The sequence below is a fragment of the Heptranchias perlo genome, chromosome 15, assembly GCF_035084215.1.
Source record: "Heptranchias perlo isolate sHepPer1 chromosome 15, sHepPer1.hap1, whole genome shotgun sequence".
Taxonomy (NCBI): domain Eukaryota; kingdom Metazoa; phylum Chordata; class Chondrichthyes; order Hexanchiformes; family Hexanchidae; genus Heptranchias; species Heptranchias perlo.
In genome coordinates, this window is record NC_090339.1 from 54102326 (window position 1) to 54120201 (window position 17876).

Below are 17876 nucleotides of genomic sequence, written 5' to 3' on the forward strand. Positions count from 1 at the left end.
CCATTATAAATTGCTATATCCACATTTATAATGGGTTTTGCGTAAGTAAACTTGCCACTCTGGTTGTGCAATTTGGCTACCAGGTTCCCATAAATTGCTCAAAATGTTTTGTGAATTATTTTTTCATCTACCATTTTTTTTCCTCAGTAACTGAAATTTCTAATATCGTAAACAAGGGTTGATACAAAACTAAACAAAAATTCACAACAGCGTGATTACATTTATCCATTGAAATGTTTTTAATGCCTTCATTGATGTTTACACTTAGTGGCTTGAGCCTCTCCTAAAAACCTGGGCTTTGATTGGATAATTTTACTTCACAACAGGTGAGAGAGAGCAAAAAAAACAGCTGAGCTTTCAGAATTTTCCAGAATGCAATCTAAGGATCGACAAGGGTTGAAGAGCAGAAGGTGTGTCCCCTGTTCCTGTGAGGATTTTCCAAAAGACTAGAGGTTGAACTCTCAAAGCTTTCATTTCAGGGAGGTGAACAATTTATATTGATACATTACAGTTTTGCTTTTCTATAATGAGCTACTCACAGAAGAAACAGAGGCAGCATGTATGAACAGTAACAAATGTTATGAGAGACAGCAGTAGAATCAGCAACAAATATTACTGTGGACATTGCACTGATGGTTAGAGAAGAAAGCAGAGATTGTTTAGAGAGAAGTTGTTTTTAAGTCAATCATCACTTATGGATGTATATATTCAATTAAAAACTCCCTCCTGAACAATTTTTGATGCATAGTTTCATAGTATCATACTACGTTGCAGCACAGAAGGAGGCCATTCAGCCCATTGTGCCTGTGCCAATTAGTTCCACTCCCCTGCTCTTTCGCCATAGCCCTGTAAATTTTTTTCCTTCAAATATTTATCCAATTCCCTTTTGAAAGTTTTTGAATCTGCTTCCACCGCCTATTCAGGCAGTGCTTTCCAGATCATAACAACTCTCTGTGTAAAAAAATGTTTCCTCATGTCGCCTCTGGTTCTTTTGCCAATCACCTTGAATCTGTGTCCTCTGGTTACCAACCCTACTACCACTGGGAACAGTTTCTTCTTATTTACTCTATCAAAACCATTCATGATTTTGAACACCTCTATCAAATCTCCCCTTAACCTTCTCTGCTCTAAGGAGAACAACCCCAGCTTCTCCAGTCTCTCCACATAACTGAAGTCCCTCATCCCTGGCACCATTCTAGTAAATCTCTTCTGCACCCTCTCTAAGACCTTAACATCCTTCTAAAGTGTAGTGCCCAGAATTGAACACAATACTCCAGCTGAGTCCTAATCAGTGTTTTATAAAGGTTTAGCATAACTTTCTTGCATTTGTACTCTATGCCTCTATTAATGAAGCCCAGGATCCCATATGCTATTTTAACAGCCTTCTCAGCTAGTCCAGCCAACTTCAAAAATTTGTGTATACATCCCAGGTCTCTCTGTTCCTGTACCCACTTTAAAATTGTACCATTTAGTTTATATTGCCTCTCCTCATTCTTCCTACCAAATTGTATCACTTCACACTTCTCTGCGTTAAATTTCACCTGCCATGTGTCTGCCCATTTCACCAGTCTATGTCCTCCTGAAGTCTGTTACTATCCTCCACATTGTTTACCACTTTTCCGAGTTCCGTGTCATCTGCAAACTTTAAAATTATACCCTGTATACCCAAGTCCAGGTCATTAATTTATATCAGAGAGAGCAGTGGTCCTAATACTGACCCCTGGGGAACACCACTCTATACTTCCCTCCAGTCTGAAAAACAACCATTCACAACTACACTCTGCTTTCTGCCTCTTAGCCAATTTTGTATCCATGCTGCTACTGTCCCTTTAATCCCATGGGCTTTAATTTTGCTTACAAATCTATTATGTGGTACTTTATCAAATGCCTTTTGAAAGTCCATATACACAACATCAACCGCACTACTCTCATCAACCCTCTCCGTTACTTCGTCAAAGAACTCAATCAAGTTAGTCAAACACAATTTTCCTTTAACAAATCTGTGTTGACTTTTATTTATTAGCCCATATTTTTCCAAGTGCCAATTAATTATGTCCCAGATTATTGTCTCTTAAAAATTTCCCCACCACCGATGTTAGGCTGACTGGCCTGTAATTGCCGGGTTTATCCCTCTCCCCTTTTTTGAACAGAGGTGTAACATTTGCAAACTTCCACTCCTCTAGCACCGCCCCCATGTCTAAGGAGGATTCGAAGATTGTGGCCAGAGCCTCTGCAATTTCTACCCTTACTTCCCTCGGTAACCTAGGATGCATCCCATCTGGACCGGGTGACTTTCTACTTTGAGTACTGCCAACCTTTTAAGTGCCTCTTCTTTATTTTTATCCTATCCAATATTGCTACTACCTCCTCCTTTACTGCTACATTGGCAGCATCCTCTTCCCTAGTGAAGACCGATGCGAAGTATTCATTTAGTACCTCTGCCTCCACAAGATCTCCTTTTGTCCCTAATCGACTCCATCCTTCCTTTGACTACCCTTTTACTATTTATATGTATCAATTTTTTATGTAAGCATTTGGAAACTGCATAAACTACAAACTTTTAGCATTTTACAGGGTAATTTTTGTTTGTTTATGGAAATTTATGTTTATTGAAAGACTTTATAAGTTAGCAAACTCACTAATACGTGTGCTGCTAGCACAGGCCGGGGTGCAGATCAGGGAATTGCACACATCCATCCCATAATTTTCTGCCTATTAAGGGGAGTGAGCCTCGGCATAGTGGCAGCATTCCCACCTAAGAGTCAGAAGGTTATGTGCTCGAGTCCCACTCCAAACAGCGTCAGCAAGCGGAGATGAGAGTTCCTGTCTTTGAATACTGGGTTGACATCCAGCGGGTTACTCACACTGGGCGGAAGTGGATTGGCCCCACCATTGTAGCCCCCGGCGGGCAGGAGACCAGTGATCTGGCCTCTGGAAAGCTGGGTGTTTGCATCCGGTAAGAGTGGATGAACTGGCCACATAAAAAGAGGTCTTTGTTATGGAAATAACCCAGAGCATGATCTGCTGGATGTAAAAGCACTGGAAGAAATGGGTTGTGTATAAACAGGATTTCCGCCGCACTTCTGGTGAAGGAAGGCCGGCGGAGCGGGAGCGGCTCTGAGGATTTCCCCGCCAATTATCACTCAAAAGCGAAACAACATCTGGTGGGAATGTTAACCACAGAAGGTCATTCTGAATAATTCTGACTTTAACCATATTAACAATGGCGTTTTGACGCTAGTGTAGGACACTGCTCAAATTGACACCGTGGTGAAGGTGCGCAAACTAATCTTTATTACTGGACATAACAATGCAGCCGTTGCCTTTTCAGTTGTATGTAGAAATGAGTGGCTAAGCTGGAAATAAGTTCCTCTCCAGTAATACTGGTGGTACGACCAGATCAGGGATCTCAACTGGACAACTGTGAGTTCAAACCCAGATAGAAATTGTCAGATTTGGCCATTCCGGCTAATCTTATTAATTAATAAGTCCAAGAGTTTAGTGTCAGTAATTTTAATACTTTATTAAAAAAATACAAGACTTAGTCTCTGCCTTATCTTATAATGATATATCAATTATAGTAAACATGCAAGTCCCATGCGTTCACAGTAACTTACATTAGGGCAGCTTGCTGGATGGAACCTCAAATGCCTGAGGGTGGTATCTAGTGTCCGAAGTCCAAGCTGCACCCCTTCACCAGGATTCTGTCACCTGACAGACCCCTGACTTCATGCATGGTTACAGCTTGAAACCAGAGCTGCAACTAGGCCCCTTTCTTATCTGTGCGTCACAAGGTCATATACCTTACTGTACAACTGAGTTCATCCCTTTTCTAACCAGTACTGTTCAAGACTTTGTCTCCTATCTGTACTGTGTCAGCACTTTCTTCATTATACGTCTGTATCCATAGCAGGCTCTCTTAACTATTTTAAAATTAAGTCATGTGATACAATTTTCATCTAAGAGCCTATTGTCTACAAGAATACAGTCAATTACTACACCACCTGTCTTATCTTGCTCAGGCTCTCTGTCTTTGCACAGAAATATCTCTGGCTTTCAAATCCTCTCTTTCTGTCTGTCGCCTGTCAACACATTCACTATAGCCCTTTACACTAATTAACCCATGATGCATTCTGCTCATGTCAAGTTATCATAACTTAGTAATTTTCTTTCTATTACCCCTAAAACCTACATAACTGAGATTCACACTTCCTTCCTCTCATTTTGGACGTTTTGGTAATTCTTGTCAGACCACTAATTGATGCAACACTGCTGCTGTGAAGCATCAGAATGCTCTATTTTACACTCCACACATGCAAATTTCCTGATGTTATTAAAAAAAAGTCCACTAAACTGCAATACAGACACATGCGGTAAGTCGTTATAGCATCTACAACTGTAATGCAAATACATAACACTTGGTGGCGCTGTATTTGCGCTTGTTTTACACTGGCTTTTACGTTCCAGCGTAGGCAAATGAGCTCCGTAGGAAATTTCAGCGTAAGATCCAGTCAGTAACATCAGCGCAGAAACAGGCATAAATTTTGGTGCAATTTCTGTATGTGATCCAGAATCTGTAACTTGTTGGCCAATGGAGCACATCTGCACCAAACTAGTACCTACTGGCATGAAAAATGGGGCAAGGGAGAAGAATTGGAAGCAGGGGCAGGTAATTCACAAAAGTAACACCGGCTAATGAAACAGGAATAGGAGTAGGCCATTCAGCCCCTCGAGCCTGTTCCGCCATTCAATCATAACATGGCTGATCCGTATCTCAACTCCATTTATCTACTTTTGATCCATATCCCTTCATACCCTAACCTAACAAAAATCTAGCAATCTCAATCTTGAAAGCTCCAATTGACCCAGCATCCACAGCCTTTTGGGGGAAGAGAATTCCAGATTTCCACTGCCATCTGTGTGAAAAAGTGTTTCCTGATTTCCCTCCTAGATGGCCTAGCTTTAATTTTAAGATTGCACCCCCTTGTTGTGAATTCCCCCACCAAAGGAAATAGTTTATCTGTATCAACTCTATTGAATCTCTTTATCATTTTAAACACCTCAATTATATCACCCCTTCAATCTTCTAAACTCAAGGGAATACAAACCAAGTTTATGCAACCTGTCCTCATAAGTTAACCCTGGTAGCATTCCATTAACCCTTTAAGTCCCGATATTATTGAGGACATGTAATAATAAATCCCAAATGCATTTTATTGGGTGACCATTGAAAGGATATACAAAAAAGGGCACTATTGAGTGACTATTGAAAGGATGTACAAAAAAATTGGGCAGTATTGGGTGACCATTGAAAGGATGTACAGAGTGGGCAGTATTGGGTGACCATTGAAAGGATGTACAAAAAAATTGGGCAGTATTGGGTGACCATTGAAAGGATGTACAAAAAAGTGGGCAGTATTGGGTGACCATTGAAAGGATGTACAAAAAAAGTGGGCAGTATTGGGTGACCATTGAAAGGATGTACAAAAAAAGTGGGCAATATCAGGTGAGCATTGAAAGGATGTACAAAAAAAGTGGGCAATATCGGGTGAGCATTGAAAGGATGTACAAAAAAAGTGGGCAGTATTGGGTGAGCATTGAAAGGATGTACAAAAAAAGTGGGCAATATCAGGTGAGCATTGAAAGGATGTACAAAAAAAGTGGGCAGTATTGGGTGAGCATTGAAAGGATGTACAAAAAAAAGGACAAAAAACAGTCTGAGCCTGTGAGGAGAGATGGTCAGCTTGCCCCTAGTTGACACTCTGCTTCCTCCACCTCTTCTACAGCACATGAACCACCACTCTCCAAGGAAGCACGTGCCACAGTGGTTAAATAGCTTTCTGCGCATGCGTTTGACTGTTACGCGATTAACTCCGAAAGGAGAGAGAGGAGGGGGGCGGGAACATCCGGGTATGGTGTGGTTGACCTGTGACCTTTCCAACCGCTTCCTGTGCGACTGTAAATAGCTGTTGGGTCGATTGGCGTCGGTGCAATTTTGATCCTAAAGGTTTCTTTTGTGTGTTTTTTTTTTATATAAAATTTTTAAAAAGTTAGTTCCGAATAAAGTCACCGTAAAATCGGACACCGTTTTTGGCAGGAAAAAACTAATTAAGTGGCGCACTGAGGGGATTTGAAGTGGCGGTTTTTTTTCTTGCTCCCGTTTGAAGCCTGTAAGTGAAGGACGCGCAGGTTTAAAGCCCTCCGGCAGGTGGCTGTGGCCGTGCGGCCCTCTGCTGTCTCACTGCCCGCTCTCTCTCTGTTGATTGTCCCTCAGCCCGGTGCTTCTACCCCGTTGTCCCCTCCCCTGTTACTTCGCATTCTTCCCCCTAAATAAGTCAGTTAACTCTGGTCACACACACAAAAAAAACAAACACATGGGGGGGAGGGGTATTTAAAATCTCTATACTTTGAACCTGATTTTTGTTTTTGTAGTTTGTTTGCTGGTTGTTAAGCATTTGGTGCTGGTTGGAAAACTACCTTTTGGAAAAAAGGGGGGGAAGGGGCGGAACGAGAACTGCCCTCATAGGGCTTGAGGTTCACACCAGCAAACTGTGACCATTGTGTCTTTGCCACTTTCTGCTCTCGTCCTGAACTGGAAATTTTCATCAACTTTGCTTCTAACTTCCACCCTTCCCTTCCCTTTGTTGCACCATCATCGCTTTTGTCATTTAATCACTCCTGCCCTATCGCCCTTTTTCACGCTCTGCACGCCTTCCCTCCCCGTTTCCCTGGCTCTGTACTTGTTTAAAAGCTGTTCATCTCCTAACATCTTCCAGTTCTGATGGAAGGTCGTCGACCTGAAACGTTAACTCTGTTTCTTACTTCACAGATGCTGCCTCACCTGCTGAGTGTTTTCCATTTTTATTTGTGTGTTCTAGATTGTTATCGTCCTTCATGGAGAGAGTGCTGTTTAAAGTTGCACACATTTTTGCAGCATCTGCTGCCTTTTTTAAAATGGTTGTAAAAGGCACTATATAAATGCAAGTCCTTTCTTTCCTTTAGATGCTATTGAAAATCTATTCTGATAATTATCCCAACATACTAGTATGGAAACTTGAATCTGGCAACAAGTGAAATTGTGCAGCTGAAGTGTCCTCAGTTAACACTGTTCTAAGTTGACAGACCTGGTTGAGGTCAAGAAGGACTCCACCAGTTTACGTAGCTTTTTTATAATTTAAAAAAAATAGTTTTGGGCAGATGTGTAACCTGGCACAGTCCTTAATTTTGTTGATTTAACTCCTGCGTATTGTGCACTCTTAAGTCTACCAATGTACTTGCCATTTTAACAAATGTACCCAACAGAAATAAATAAAGGTTCCAAATGGTTAGCGACCAACTGAGCCCTACAAGTCAGGAAAGTTCCAGGTTTGACTCTCAATCCGTGCCAAGTTAACTGATCTCGGGTGGGGAGGTGTGCTGCACATTGCCTCAGTACCTGTGGATTAGATAGAAAATTAGCCAGGGATCTTGCTCCTGATGATTATCCATGACTTCAGTTGGAAGTGCCTATGTCTGGACATAGATCCCTTTTCTGTGAAATGTACTTGATGAAAGGGTTCCTTCAACAGATGTCATCCAGGCAAGACATTCCTCATCAACTGCCCAAAAAGGATGTATACAGGAGCCCTGTAAATGAAAATAATTTATCAGTTACCAGAGGCACCATCACTTTGGATTATGCCTGCATTCCTTTAAATGAATCTAAATGTTTGTATTTAATAGTGTATCTATTTATTTAAGGTTTTCCTAAGTTACACAAGTAATACAGTGCAGATAAATTAACAAGTTAATAATGTATTTTTGCATTGACAATGATTGTTACAATATAAAGTAACTTGTATTTGTAAGTAATATTTTATTACCCAAGAACTTAAAGAAAACAATAAAATCCCAAATTATGGTAATTTATGGTAATCGAACATTTTAAGTTATTAACTTACACTATTCTTGGAATGTTTTATTTTCCAGGTAATATTGAAAATAAATGAGCAACACTCGTTCAACCTGATGATAAATAATGCCTCCAGTGCGTCGATCAAGGAGCGGCAGTCCGTCAGTCAGCCCTAAGAGAAGACGACGTAGCAACAGCAGCAGTGATAGCAGATCCCAGAGTCCTCCAGTAAAATGTACCAGATATCATTCAGGACACCGCAAATCTCCGTCAATCGACAAAAAGCTAAGGAGATCCAGATCGAAGTCAAGAGAAAGGTCCAGCGCACACAAGCATCAGAATGGTGTACACCACAGCCGTTCTAGGTCAAAGTCAAGAGATCAAAATTCTTATTCGCACCATGGGCACTACAACAAGCTGCATATGGAACATTATGGAAAAGAGCAAGAAGATCTACTCCGACAGAGACATGATGCCTTTATTGCCAGGTCTGGCCCTAACAAATTAAATATATAGTGCCCCAATGTATAGGTTTGTCTAGAAAACTTATGCGTTCTATTAGTTTAATTCATTTTGCTTAATCAGTATCTGCAGACTAGTGCAAATCTCAAATCTGTTCTACTTCCAATTGTGGCCAGTTCTGGCGATTGTTATTGCTTTATTCCTCTGGTTTGTTTCTAAGAAATGTTGAAATGATAAATTCAGTCATTTAACAAATACTGACTGTTTTGTGCATGTTTCTTGCAGGCGCCTAAAGGAACGAGAGCGAATTGGAGAACTTGGAGCACCTGAAGTTTGGGGGCTGTCCCCAAAGGTCCCAGAACTAGAGTAAGTGGCCTTGCCACTATCACTGGTTGAAATTACATTTACTCTTTACAATTTGTAGGTCGACTGGTTAATTTTTGTTATCTGCAGTTTGTTTTATCAATGTTGAATTTAATTAATTTTGTTTAAATATTTGGGTTTTTGTTAAAACCTGACCTGAAGTCAGGAGCTGTTATTGGTTCAAAAGCACAAAAAATTGAACTTAAAATAGTTCCAAGAAAATTGCTTAAAACAAATACAGCTGGAATGTTGTTCAATAGCTGCATGGCACATGCACATTATTTCTTCATTTAAATTTTTCATGGGCAAATAAACTACTTGAAAAATTCCCATTAATTTATGATCAGGTTTGAGTGCGTTACAGTGTCTATAGATAACAAAAATAAGATTTCTTTTCGAAGAAAGTGTAATTTTGCTTTCTTGTTTCTTAGTTCTGATGAACATACTCCGGTTGAGGGTGAGCAAGCCGAGGGTGAGCATGCCGAGAAGAGCAGCAGTTCTGATTCCAGTGGAGAAGGTAACTTTATAAACAAATGCATTTTAGGGAAACCTACAGTGGGCTCTCATCGAGGATAGTGGAAATTGACAGATAATTGAGAAACTCACATTTTGTATTCGAGACAGACTGGGCTGTTCGCAAACCCCTCAGCTGACAGAGAATCTCTAACAAAAGGGAAAATCTCAAAAAGCTCAAACCAGAATCTCAAAGAGTGGACTTGATTCTTAATGTCACAGCTTCCAAGAACATGTATCAACATGCTTGAATACATCAATTTATTTTTAAGTTGATTGTTGTCCTTTGCATACCAACCCAGTGGCAGCAAGCATTTGATGAGACCATTTCAGCTGTTCAGCTCGGTAAACTCCAGGTGCATTTTTAAATGAGCGGGTAATCTGCCTTAATATCGATGGTTATTCACCAGAGTGCTGGCAGTCCTGATTCCTGGTCTCTCAACTACCACCAGTTACCATCATATGAACTATTCCCAGATCTTAAGAGTGCCATTATGTTACTGTCTGCTGGTAGGTTCATACCTGGAATGAGCTGGTATTTTTTTTTCTTTCTTGTCTAGAAGTACCTCATGCATAGCCTATCGGAAATCCAAACTCGCTGCGTGGGGAATTGGGAACGCACTTTTTGTGACACAGGGTATTAAGTGTCATAACAAAGCGTCTGGGACAATGTTTGAAAATGCCTTCATGTGACTGAATTGATTAAAATGAATCATGCATGAACTTGATAAATTTTACAATATTTAAAGTTGGGGCCTATTTTTAAAATTAAGACCTATCTAAATAAGAGCCTGGAACCCCAAACCTAAATTTATTGAATAGATTAAATTTTTTGTGAAATGCCATGAGTTTTATTTGTGAAGGCTGATAACTTATATTACACCACTATCGTGACACGATTGTAGAGATTTCAAACATTCCCACAGGTTCCACAAACACCTCCACATGCTGGTCCATAAACTCCCACTCTTTCCTCTCCCCCCACCCCCCGGAGGAGAACCATTCATCATTTCTGTTCCATGATTGCTGGCAGTGTCGTCTTTTTGGGTTTCAGTTTGAAGAACAAGATAATTGACGTGATTCCTGCATGTGGACCCAGCACTTAATTGCTCCTGCCTGTGATGATGTAGGCATTGAAGTATTTCTGGAAGCCAGTGAGTTGGTGCTGGCGGCAGCATCGTGATCCACCATTCTCACTAACACAAACTTCAGACTGCCATAGATTTTTTTTTTAATGTTATGATTTGGAATTTATATCCTAGTTGAATCTGCAATGTTGCTTTGTCACTCTTCTCTAAATATCGATACAAATTGTTTCTACCGTAATCTTGTCTCTCTTTCCCTCCCATCTTTTTCCGTGCCATCAGCCAAGCCAAAAAGAGTTGACTCCTTGTTGGGGTCCAGTTCCTTGGGCACCAGGCACCCTTCAGTACCTAGCCCAAGTGATCATTATTCATATGTGAGCCTTGACAGTGAATGTCAGCTGCTTGATCACTGGGGCATCACAATTTACCAAAGCCTGATCTTGTCCTCATTTGATAGCCACATGCGTACGCTTCCACTAGGATAACAATCAGGAGTGAGAAACTTACTGATTTTTCACTCCCTAAATTAGGGGCAGTGAGGTTTCTACTACCTCCATGACTGAAATCAATTAACCGGAGACTAGAGATCAAGCCTCGGACCTTGTCTGTTTGGCTCAGCTGCTCGCTGGATTAGAACATAAGATATAGGAGAAGGAATAGGCCATATGGCCCCTCGAGCCTGCTCCGCCGTTCAGTAAGATCATGGCTGATCTTCGACTTCAACTCCGCTTTCCCGCCCTATGCCCATATCCCTTGATTCCATTAGTGTCCAAAAATCTATCGCTCTCAGTCTATCAAACTCATTGATTCATCAGGAGGGCCAACCTATGATCTTTTTACCAATCAGTGATGCAGAGTTTGTGGGGTTTCGTTGTTTGTTCTACAAAGCAAAGCCATCATTCAGCACAAGTAAATAAAGTATGAATAATGTAATATCCCATGATTTGAAATGTTTTATATGTAGAGGAGAAAAAGAAGAAAAAGAAAAAAAGGAAGAAGAATAAAAAGAAAAAATCAAAGAAGAAAAAACATAAGCATTCAGAAGAAAGTGAATCGGAATCTGACAGTGGAAGTGACTTAAGTGGTAAGATGTTACTACTGAAAGGAATAAGAAATGCATGCTTTCTCATCTAAGGATTCAGAAACAACTTTTCTCATAGTTTCAATATTCTTGGTTTCCTTTGGAAGCTCTTTACAATAGTGTCTACACTTTAAAAGTAAGTTATTGGATATGAAGCACTTTGGGACATCCTGGGAACATAAGGTGCTATATAAATGCAAGTTAATTTGTTCTTTCTACTATAACAATGCATATAAAGATTTAATTGAGTACACAACAGATACTTTTATCTTAAATTGAAATCGGTGACTTAGTCAGGGCAGGATGATCAAGAAAGCAATAGAAAATTACGTTGGTAATAAAATGCTGCAAAAACTTGGCCTCAAAGCTGCCTTTACTAGGTAGATTTTATGTCCCTTTTCACGTGGCAAGGGAATTCAAAGTTGTATGGTCCTGTCTGTTCGAATGGCAGGCAGGCATTAAGCAGCTCAACAATTTCTTCATTGATCTAAGCAATATATTATTTAATATTAAACGGTTAACCTTGTTGGATGAAAATAGAACTGGATTTATTTATTCTGATGTAATAGGCGATGAGTTATCATTTCAAGACTCTCGGCCCCATAGTCTATATTTTGTCATTTGTATACTTTCGAGTGTTTTATATTAATTTTGTACTGGATTTAGTTCTTATTTTTAATGTTTTCAGATCAAGACAAAAAGAAAAAGAAGAAGAAGAAATCCCACAAAAAGTAACACATTTATTTTGTATCTGAATCTTGCTTTTATCTGCTTAATCTAATACAAATTGACCTGTTTGGCATTTACTTTACTGTTGATTTATAATACCCCTTACTGCATTTCTCTTTTGCTATTGCACAGTCTGAAGTAAAATAACTCCTGTTGCAGTTTAAAAATTGAAGAAGCAGGAAGAACTGAAAATGAGTTTACATATTAGTGAGAACTGCATATTAATATAAGACAGAGACAAAGTTTATAAATCTTTAAAAGTCCAAATAATTTTTGTGGTGATCAACAACCTGAGAATTTCTTTGAATTTGCATCCACGAGAGCTATTTGTATGACTGTTTTCATTAAAAGATGGAAAGATGATGAGCAATGCAAGTGACTTGATATAGCAACCTTGTTTCTTTAAAAGTTTGGCATTAACCTCAGTTGCAAATTGGAAATGAATACCTCTCCTAAGTTTAATAAGTAATTAAATGTTACAGAATCACCACGCAACTTCTTAACTTGTATCTGTATCACATCCTTTTCATATTTCTCTTCTCTCCAATCTATGTTTAAAATTTATTTTCTCCCTTTTGTTAGGTTTCCCTGTGACAGGCACTATTTCCCAGCCAGGATCTGACCACCTGCTAGGCCACATTTCCAGATCTATTTGTGAAGAGTGGAAGTGACAGATGTTTTTTCAGCTCTCTCCATGTAGCCTCGCAGAGATTGTAATCTTGCTGTACAGCGATTCATGAGAGTCCTCCCACATCATACTACTCCATTGAATCATAATTTTACTTGCCTATTACATTTCTTCAGTATTTTCTTAGTGATTCATTTTGGATCAATTGCTTGGAAAGTACAGTATCCAAAAAAGTTAAATAACCTCAGGCCTGCGAATGGAAAAGCTAACTAAATGGGTGAGAACTGGAATTGGCAATGTTGGTATTCTAAGTTATTTTACGTTGGTCTTTGACCCCTATCTCCCGTAGTAGCTGGTGGCCGCACTAAAATAAACCTGGATTTTTTTTTAGACCACCAGCCAAGAAGGTTGTTTTTTTTTTAAACTGGGTCTTCCTGGTTTCCAGCAATTTTTCTGGAGCCAGTAAATGCCCTGCTCCAGTGGCGTGCAATAGAAACATAGAAAATAGGAGCAGGATTAGGCCATTTGGCCCTTCGAGTCTGCTCTGCCGTTCAATATGGTCATGGCTGATCCTCTATCTCAATACCATATTCCCGCTCTCTCCCCATACCCCTTGATGCCTTTTTTATTCGTTCATGGGATGTGGACATTGCTGGCAAGGCCAGCATTTATTGCCCATCCCTAATTGCCCTTGAGAAGGTGGTGGTGGTGATCCGCCTTCATGAACCACTGCAGTCCGTGTGGTGAAGGTTCTCCCACAGTGCTGTTAGGTAGGGAGTTCCAGGATTTTGACCCAGTGACGATGAAGGAACGGCGATATATTTCCAAGTCGGGATAGTGTGTAACTTGGAGGGGAACTTGTAAATGTGACATCACTACTCTGTACATGAGAACAAGCTAAATGTCACAGCCAATTTGCACGTACACCGAACAGCAGGCTCACACGGGGTTACAGGCAATAGAGCTGCACATTAGAAAGCTAAAGCAGCACAGTTAGATCACTGTCCCAAGAGTGGCACAGTTAGGGGTATCTCCTGGACTGCATTAGAAGAGCATATGATCAGCTCCTGTCCCAGTTTTGTGTTTGAATTCACCTGCTCCTAACTTTTTTTTAACAATTTTCTGACTGGCTTCTTTTCAGGGAAGGATAAATGGAACTAGGCTCTATTTGTATCAAATCGTGAAATGGCATTCATGATTGGTGAGATGAATCCTATTGCTTGCCTGTTGTGTGCTCCCAGCTGAAGAAAGCGGTCAGGAAGGATAACCAGTGTGTGTGAAAACAATGCTACAAATTCAGTGGTTCAATATTAACTTTTACTGGATTAACCCATTTCTAGTAATGTAAAATGAATTCTGGTAATCAAAACTGTAGATACAGGTTACTTTATGCTTTCCCCCACCCCTCCCAGGCCCAGTCTTTTTAATTTGAGAGAATTTTATCCTGGGGACAGCCTCCAACGAAGTAGTCATTTAAAAAAAAAATTCTCTGGGTTTAATTTAACAGGAAGAAGCCAAAGAAAGTGAAAAAGAACAAGAAGAAGGAATCTGAATCCAGCAGTGAAGAATCTGAGGAAGAAAATGCAAATGATGACGCTATCTGGGTAGAAAAAACACGTAAGTTTTTAGTTGGAAGAGATGGGTACAATCAAAGTCCATCAGTGCCTCTCTGGTTAACTGTCATTTTCAATTTGTTTTGAATGTGTGCTTTTAAAAAAAAAAACTCTCTATATTGTACTGATGGAAATCGCCCAGATATGTGGAACTTTAAAATAGATTTTTATTTTTCTCAGTCTTGGCCTGCTCATGTTAAATGTGCAGTTTAATTAATAGGTCACATAGCTTTAAAGAGCATACATTCCTAGAAAAATTGATTATAATTATATGTTCCATGTGAAGGTGCACATGATGAGGAGCCTGTGGTTGGACCAGAAGCACCAATGCAACATTCTGCTCAAGATGATGACAAACCTTTAAAGTGAGTGACCTTTTCTTCTTTGAGTAAACTCTCAACCCCCCAAATGATGAATGACAGGTAATGAACCCCCTATCACAGTCCAGTTTAAAATCCTGACCCTCTGCCTCTTTGTGTCAAATTTGTCGTCTTCCCCACTTTGGAGGTGGACTGCCAGGGTTGAATCTTAGCCATGCTGCTTTTATCTGTTTGACCTATCCACAGGGATACCACATATGAAAAACACCATTATATGGACTTATACCTGAAGTTTAAAAATAATATTGATGGGGAATCTGTTAGCTCTTTGAATTTAAATAATAGGTTATGTTAGATTTCATTTTAAACAGAGCAGGGATCTCTCCCATCCTCATCCCCTCCCTTGCAGAAACACAGAGCCACTTGTAATGCCTCTGTTTTTGTCCCAGTAGAGATCAGCTGACTCAGCACAGAGCAGAGATCTAACTTGAGACCTTTCAGTTCTGAATGGTTCAACAGCATACCAAGTAGTGCACTTAATGAGCTATTGGCAAGAACTTTCAAGACATAAATTTAACTCCATCATTCAGATGATAGTGAACAGCTTGAGATTCACTTTTGCAGGTTGTTGCCCAAATCCCCTGATTAGACAACTGATAAATTGATTTCACATCTCCATTACTCTGGATATGGACACACACACACACACACACACACACACGTGTATGAAATCTTTCTATGATCTTGCAATTTTAAGATGTATGAAAAGCTGAGGATTGTGTGGCATATTATATGTCTGTTTTACCTCGTGTGCTACATTGCTCCTATACTTACCGTCTATGTCTTCTAGTTACGGTCACGCTCTGCTTCCTGGTGAAGGTGCTGCCATGGCTGAGTATGTGAAAGCTGGGAAGCGTATTCCACGAAGAGGTGAAATCGGTCTGACAAGTGACCAGATTGCTTCCTTTGAACATTCTGGTTATGTAATGAGTGGTAGCAGGTAAGAATAAGTTCACTCTCCCAGTCCAGTTGAAGACAGTGTTTTAAATGTTTTTTTTTAAATTTTATACATATGGTGAAGGAAGGGAGAAAGAATAGTTTCTGATGTAGAGATACCAATCAGGCTTTGCATTTTCAGTATTGTGCAGTGGCAAACAGGAATAAAACTGACCCAGTGGGAGTTTACCTGGTGAGAGCCAGCTGCTCAGTATTAAGATTTTGGTGCCAAATTCGCAGAGCTAAAGGCATGAAATCAGTGTGAAAATGGCAATTTTTTTTATTTTTAGGACTTGATTTGTTCAAATTCTTCTGCAACTGAGGGGTTGGTGTAGAGCTTTGTAAGTGAACTGTAGAGTAACCAAGTTATTAAATGAAAACCAATGATTCAGCTGGTTAAGGCAGTGAGTAGCTAAGCCATACAGGTCAGAAAGATCCCAGGTTGAATCCTCAGTTCCTAGCTGATCTCAGCCAGGACAGCGATGGGCGGGGTGGGGTTGGGGGCTTTAGGTGACCTCCAGTGCTTCTGCTTAGGGATAGCAAATTATTCCAGGGTTTGTGCTCCTGATTGCAATTCAACTGGGAGTGCACATGTACAAATGTTGGGTGAGACCAGGATTGGGTTTGGTTGTAATGCCCCCTTGTGGTCAAATAGCTGCAGGCACTCACTGCCTCGCTCAGTGAGTGGTCACTTGGAGGTAGGGAAGGATACCCTGTGCCCATGAAACTGCACCACAGCAAGCAGGAGAGGGAGAGAATTGGATAAAGGAGGGAAACAAGTTTTTTTTAAAAAATGGGTGTCGTGCAAACCTCCTCATGGGCATCTGAAGGGTCAAACCTCTTGGCAGCAGCTTTCCGCTGGATTCACTTAAATTAGCAAAGCAATAACCAACTGCTACTGCGCTGATTTTTTTTTTCCTCCTGATGTTTATTGAAGGTGCTGTAAACTTTGGTTAAAATAAGCTGTAAATTTAAATGCCTTCAGTTGAATGTCAGTAGGACGACAGATGTGTAGTATATGGATGCCGACTATGCACGGAGTGACCTGCTTTACAAATACCAATCTGTACTCTTACAGCTGATTTAGGTAGAGAAATACTGCTGTATTGTACAATGTTTTAGGACCTTGAATTCGCAAGCCTTTAGCCTGTGCTGTGCCTTCTGTCCAAAGACACTGGATGTTGTTTGGTATGATCTAAAATAGATATAATTAAAACAAAAAAACCTTCTGTTTGTGTGTAGAGGACATGGTGCGCTGAATTGTAAATCATTGGTTAACTTGTAAAAACCTGTAACTAACTCAATTGTTTAAAATATCAGACAAAAGACTGGAGCATAAAAATAAACATCAGCAAGCCAGAAGGTGGAGATTTGAAAATATAAGAAAATTACAACACCTCGAAAACTTGGAGGAATCTTTTTAAATGACTTATTTAAAAATTACACACAGATATGGTTAGATTCTTGTGATGCTATTCATTTTAGTCCATGAATGATCCTGATGATTTGTTGTTTGTGTTTAACTTCTGATTGTGAGTTTGATTTTTTCGTGTCCCAGACATCGACGTATGGAGGCCGTGCGTCTCCGTAAAGAGAACCAAATTTACAGTGCAGATGAGAAGAGAGCTTTAGCTTCATTTAACAAAGAGGAGCGACAAAAGAGGGAGAACAAGATCCTGTCTGGCTTCAGGGAGATGGTACACAGAAAGACTAAGGGCAAGGAGGAAAAATAGAGATTTGATTTTTTTTTAATAGCCTCTATAAAATCTTGTTTAAAAACAGGAAATGGTGGCAATGCACAGGGGGTCGATCAGCATCTGAAAGAGAAGAGTTTGTGTTGCATTGGGAGACCTGTAATGTTGAAATATTTCCCTTTCAGAAGCCAAATGACCTGCTGTGGATTTCTACCATTTTCTGTTTTTATCTCTATTTTCAGCATTTATCATTTTTCTTTTTAAAATCTTGGTGTATAACTCAGCTTTGGATGTTATAAATTTCTTCTGTTTTTGTTACAGTAGTTGGTTCAAATTGAATGTTAATATTGCATACTTGAAACCTTAATTTCCTATCACCTTTCTAAATTTTTATAAAACAATTTCAGTTTAGTGCTAACTTGCTGTAAAATTATGGTATTAAAATTATTAATATATTTTGTGGTGTGACAAATTACTTTTCATTTGTATTACACTCCAATA

The 17876-nt window shown here is 39.8% G+C and overlaps 1 protein-coding gene across 3 annotated transcripts; it reads left to right on the forward strand.

Moving 5' to 3' along the window:
• The first annotated feature begins 5905 nt into the window (after positions 1 to 5905).
• nkap (NFKB activating protein) lies at positions 5906 to 17833 on the forward strand. 3 transcript variants are annotated; one of them, XM_067997246.1, is made up of 10 exons: positions 5906 to 6007; positions 7969 to 8379; positions 8639 to 8719; positions 9148 to 9233; positions 11279 to 11398; positions 12084 to 12126; positions 14260 to 14369; positions 14652 to 14730; positions 15536 to 15685; positions 17240 to 17833. In XM_067997246.1, exons 2-10 carry the CDS (start codon positions 8018 to 8020, stop codon positions 17412 to 17414), a joined length of 1206 nt encoding a protein of 401 aa, XP_067853347.1. In that variant the 5' UTR covers positions 5906 to 6007; positions 7969 to 8017; the 3' UTR covers positions 17415 to 17833. The 3 variants fall into 3 exon arrangements, with proteins under 3 accessions (XP_067853347.1, XP_067853348.1, XP_067853346.1); XM_067997247.1 differs by having other exon boundaries at positions 5930 to 6016; XM_067997245.1 differs by having other exon boundaries at positions 5943 to 6170.
• The last annotated feature ends 43 nt before the right edge of the window (positions 17834 to 17876 follow it).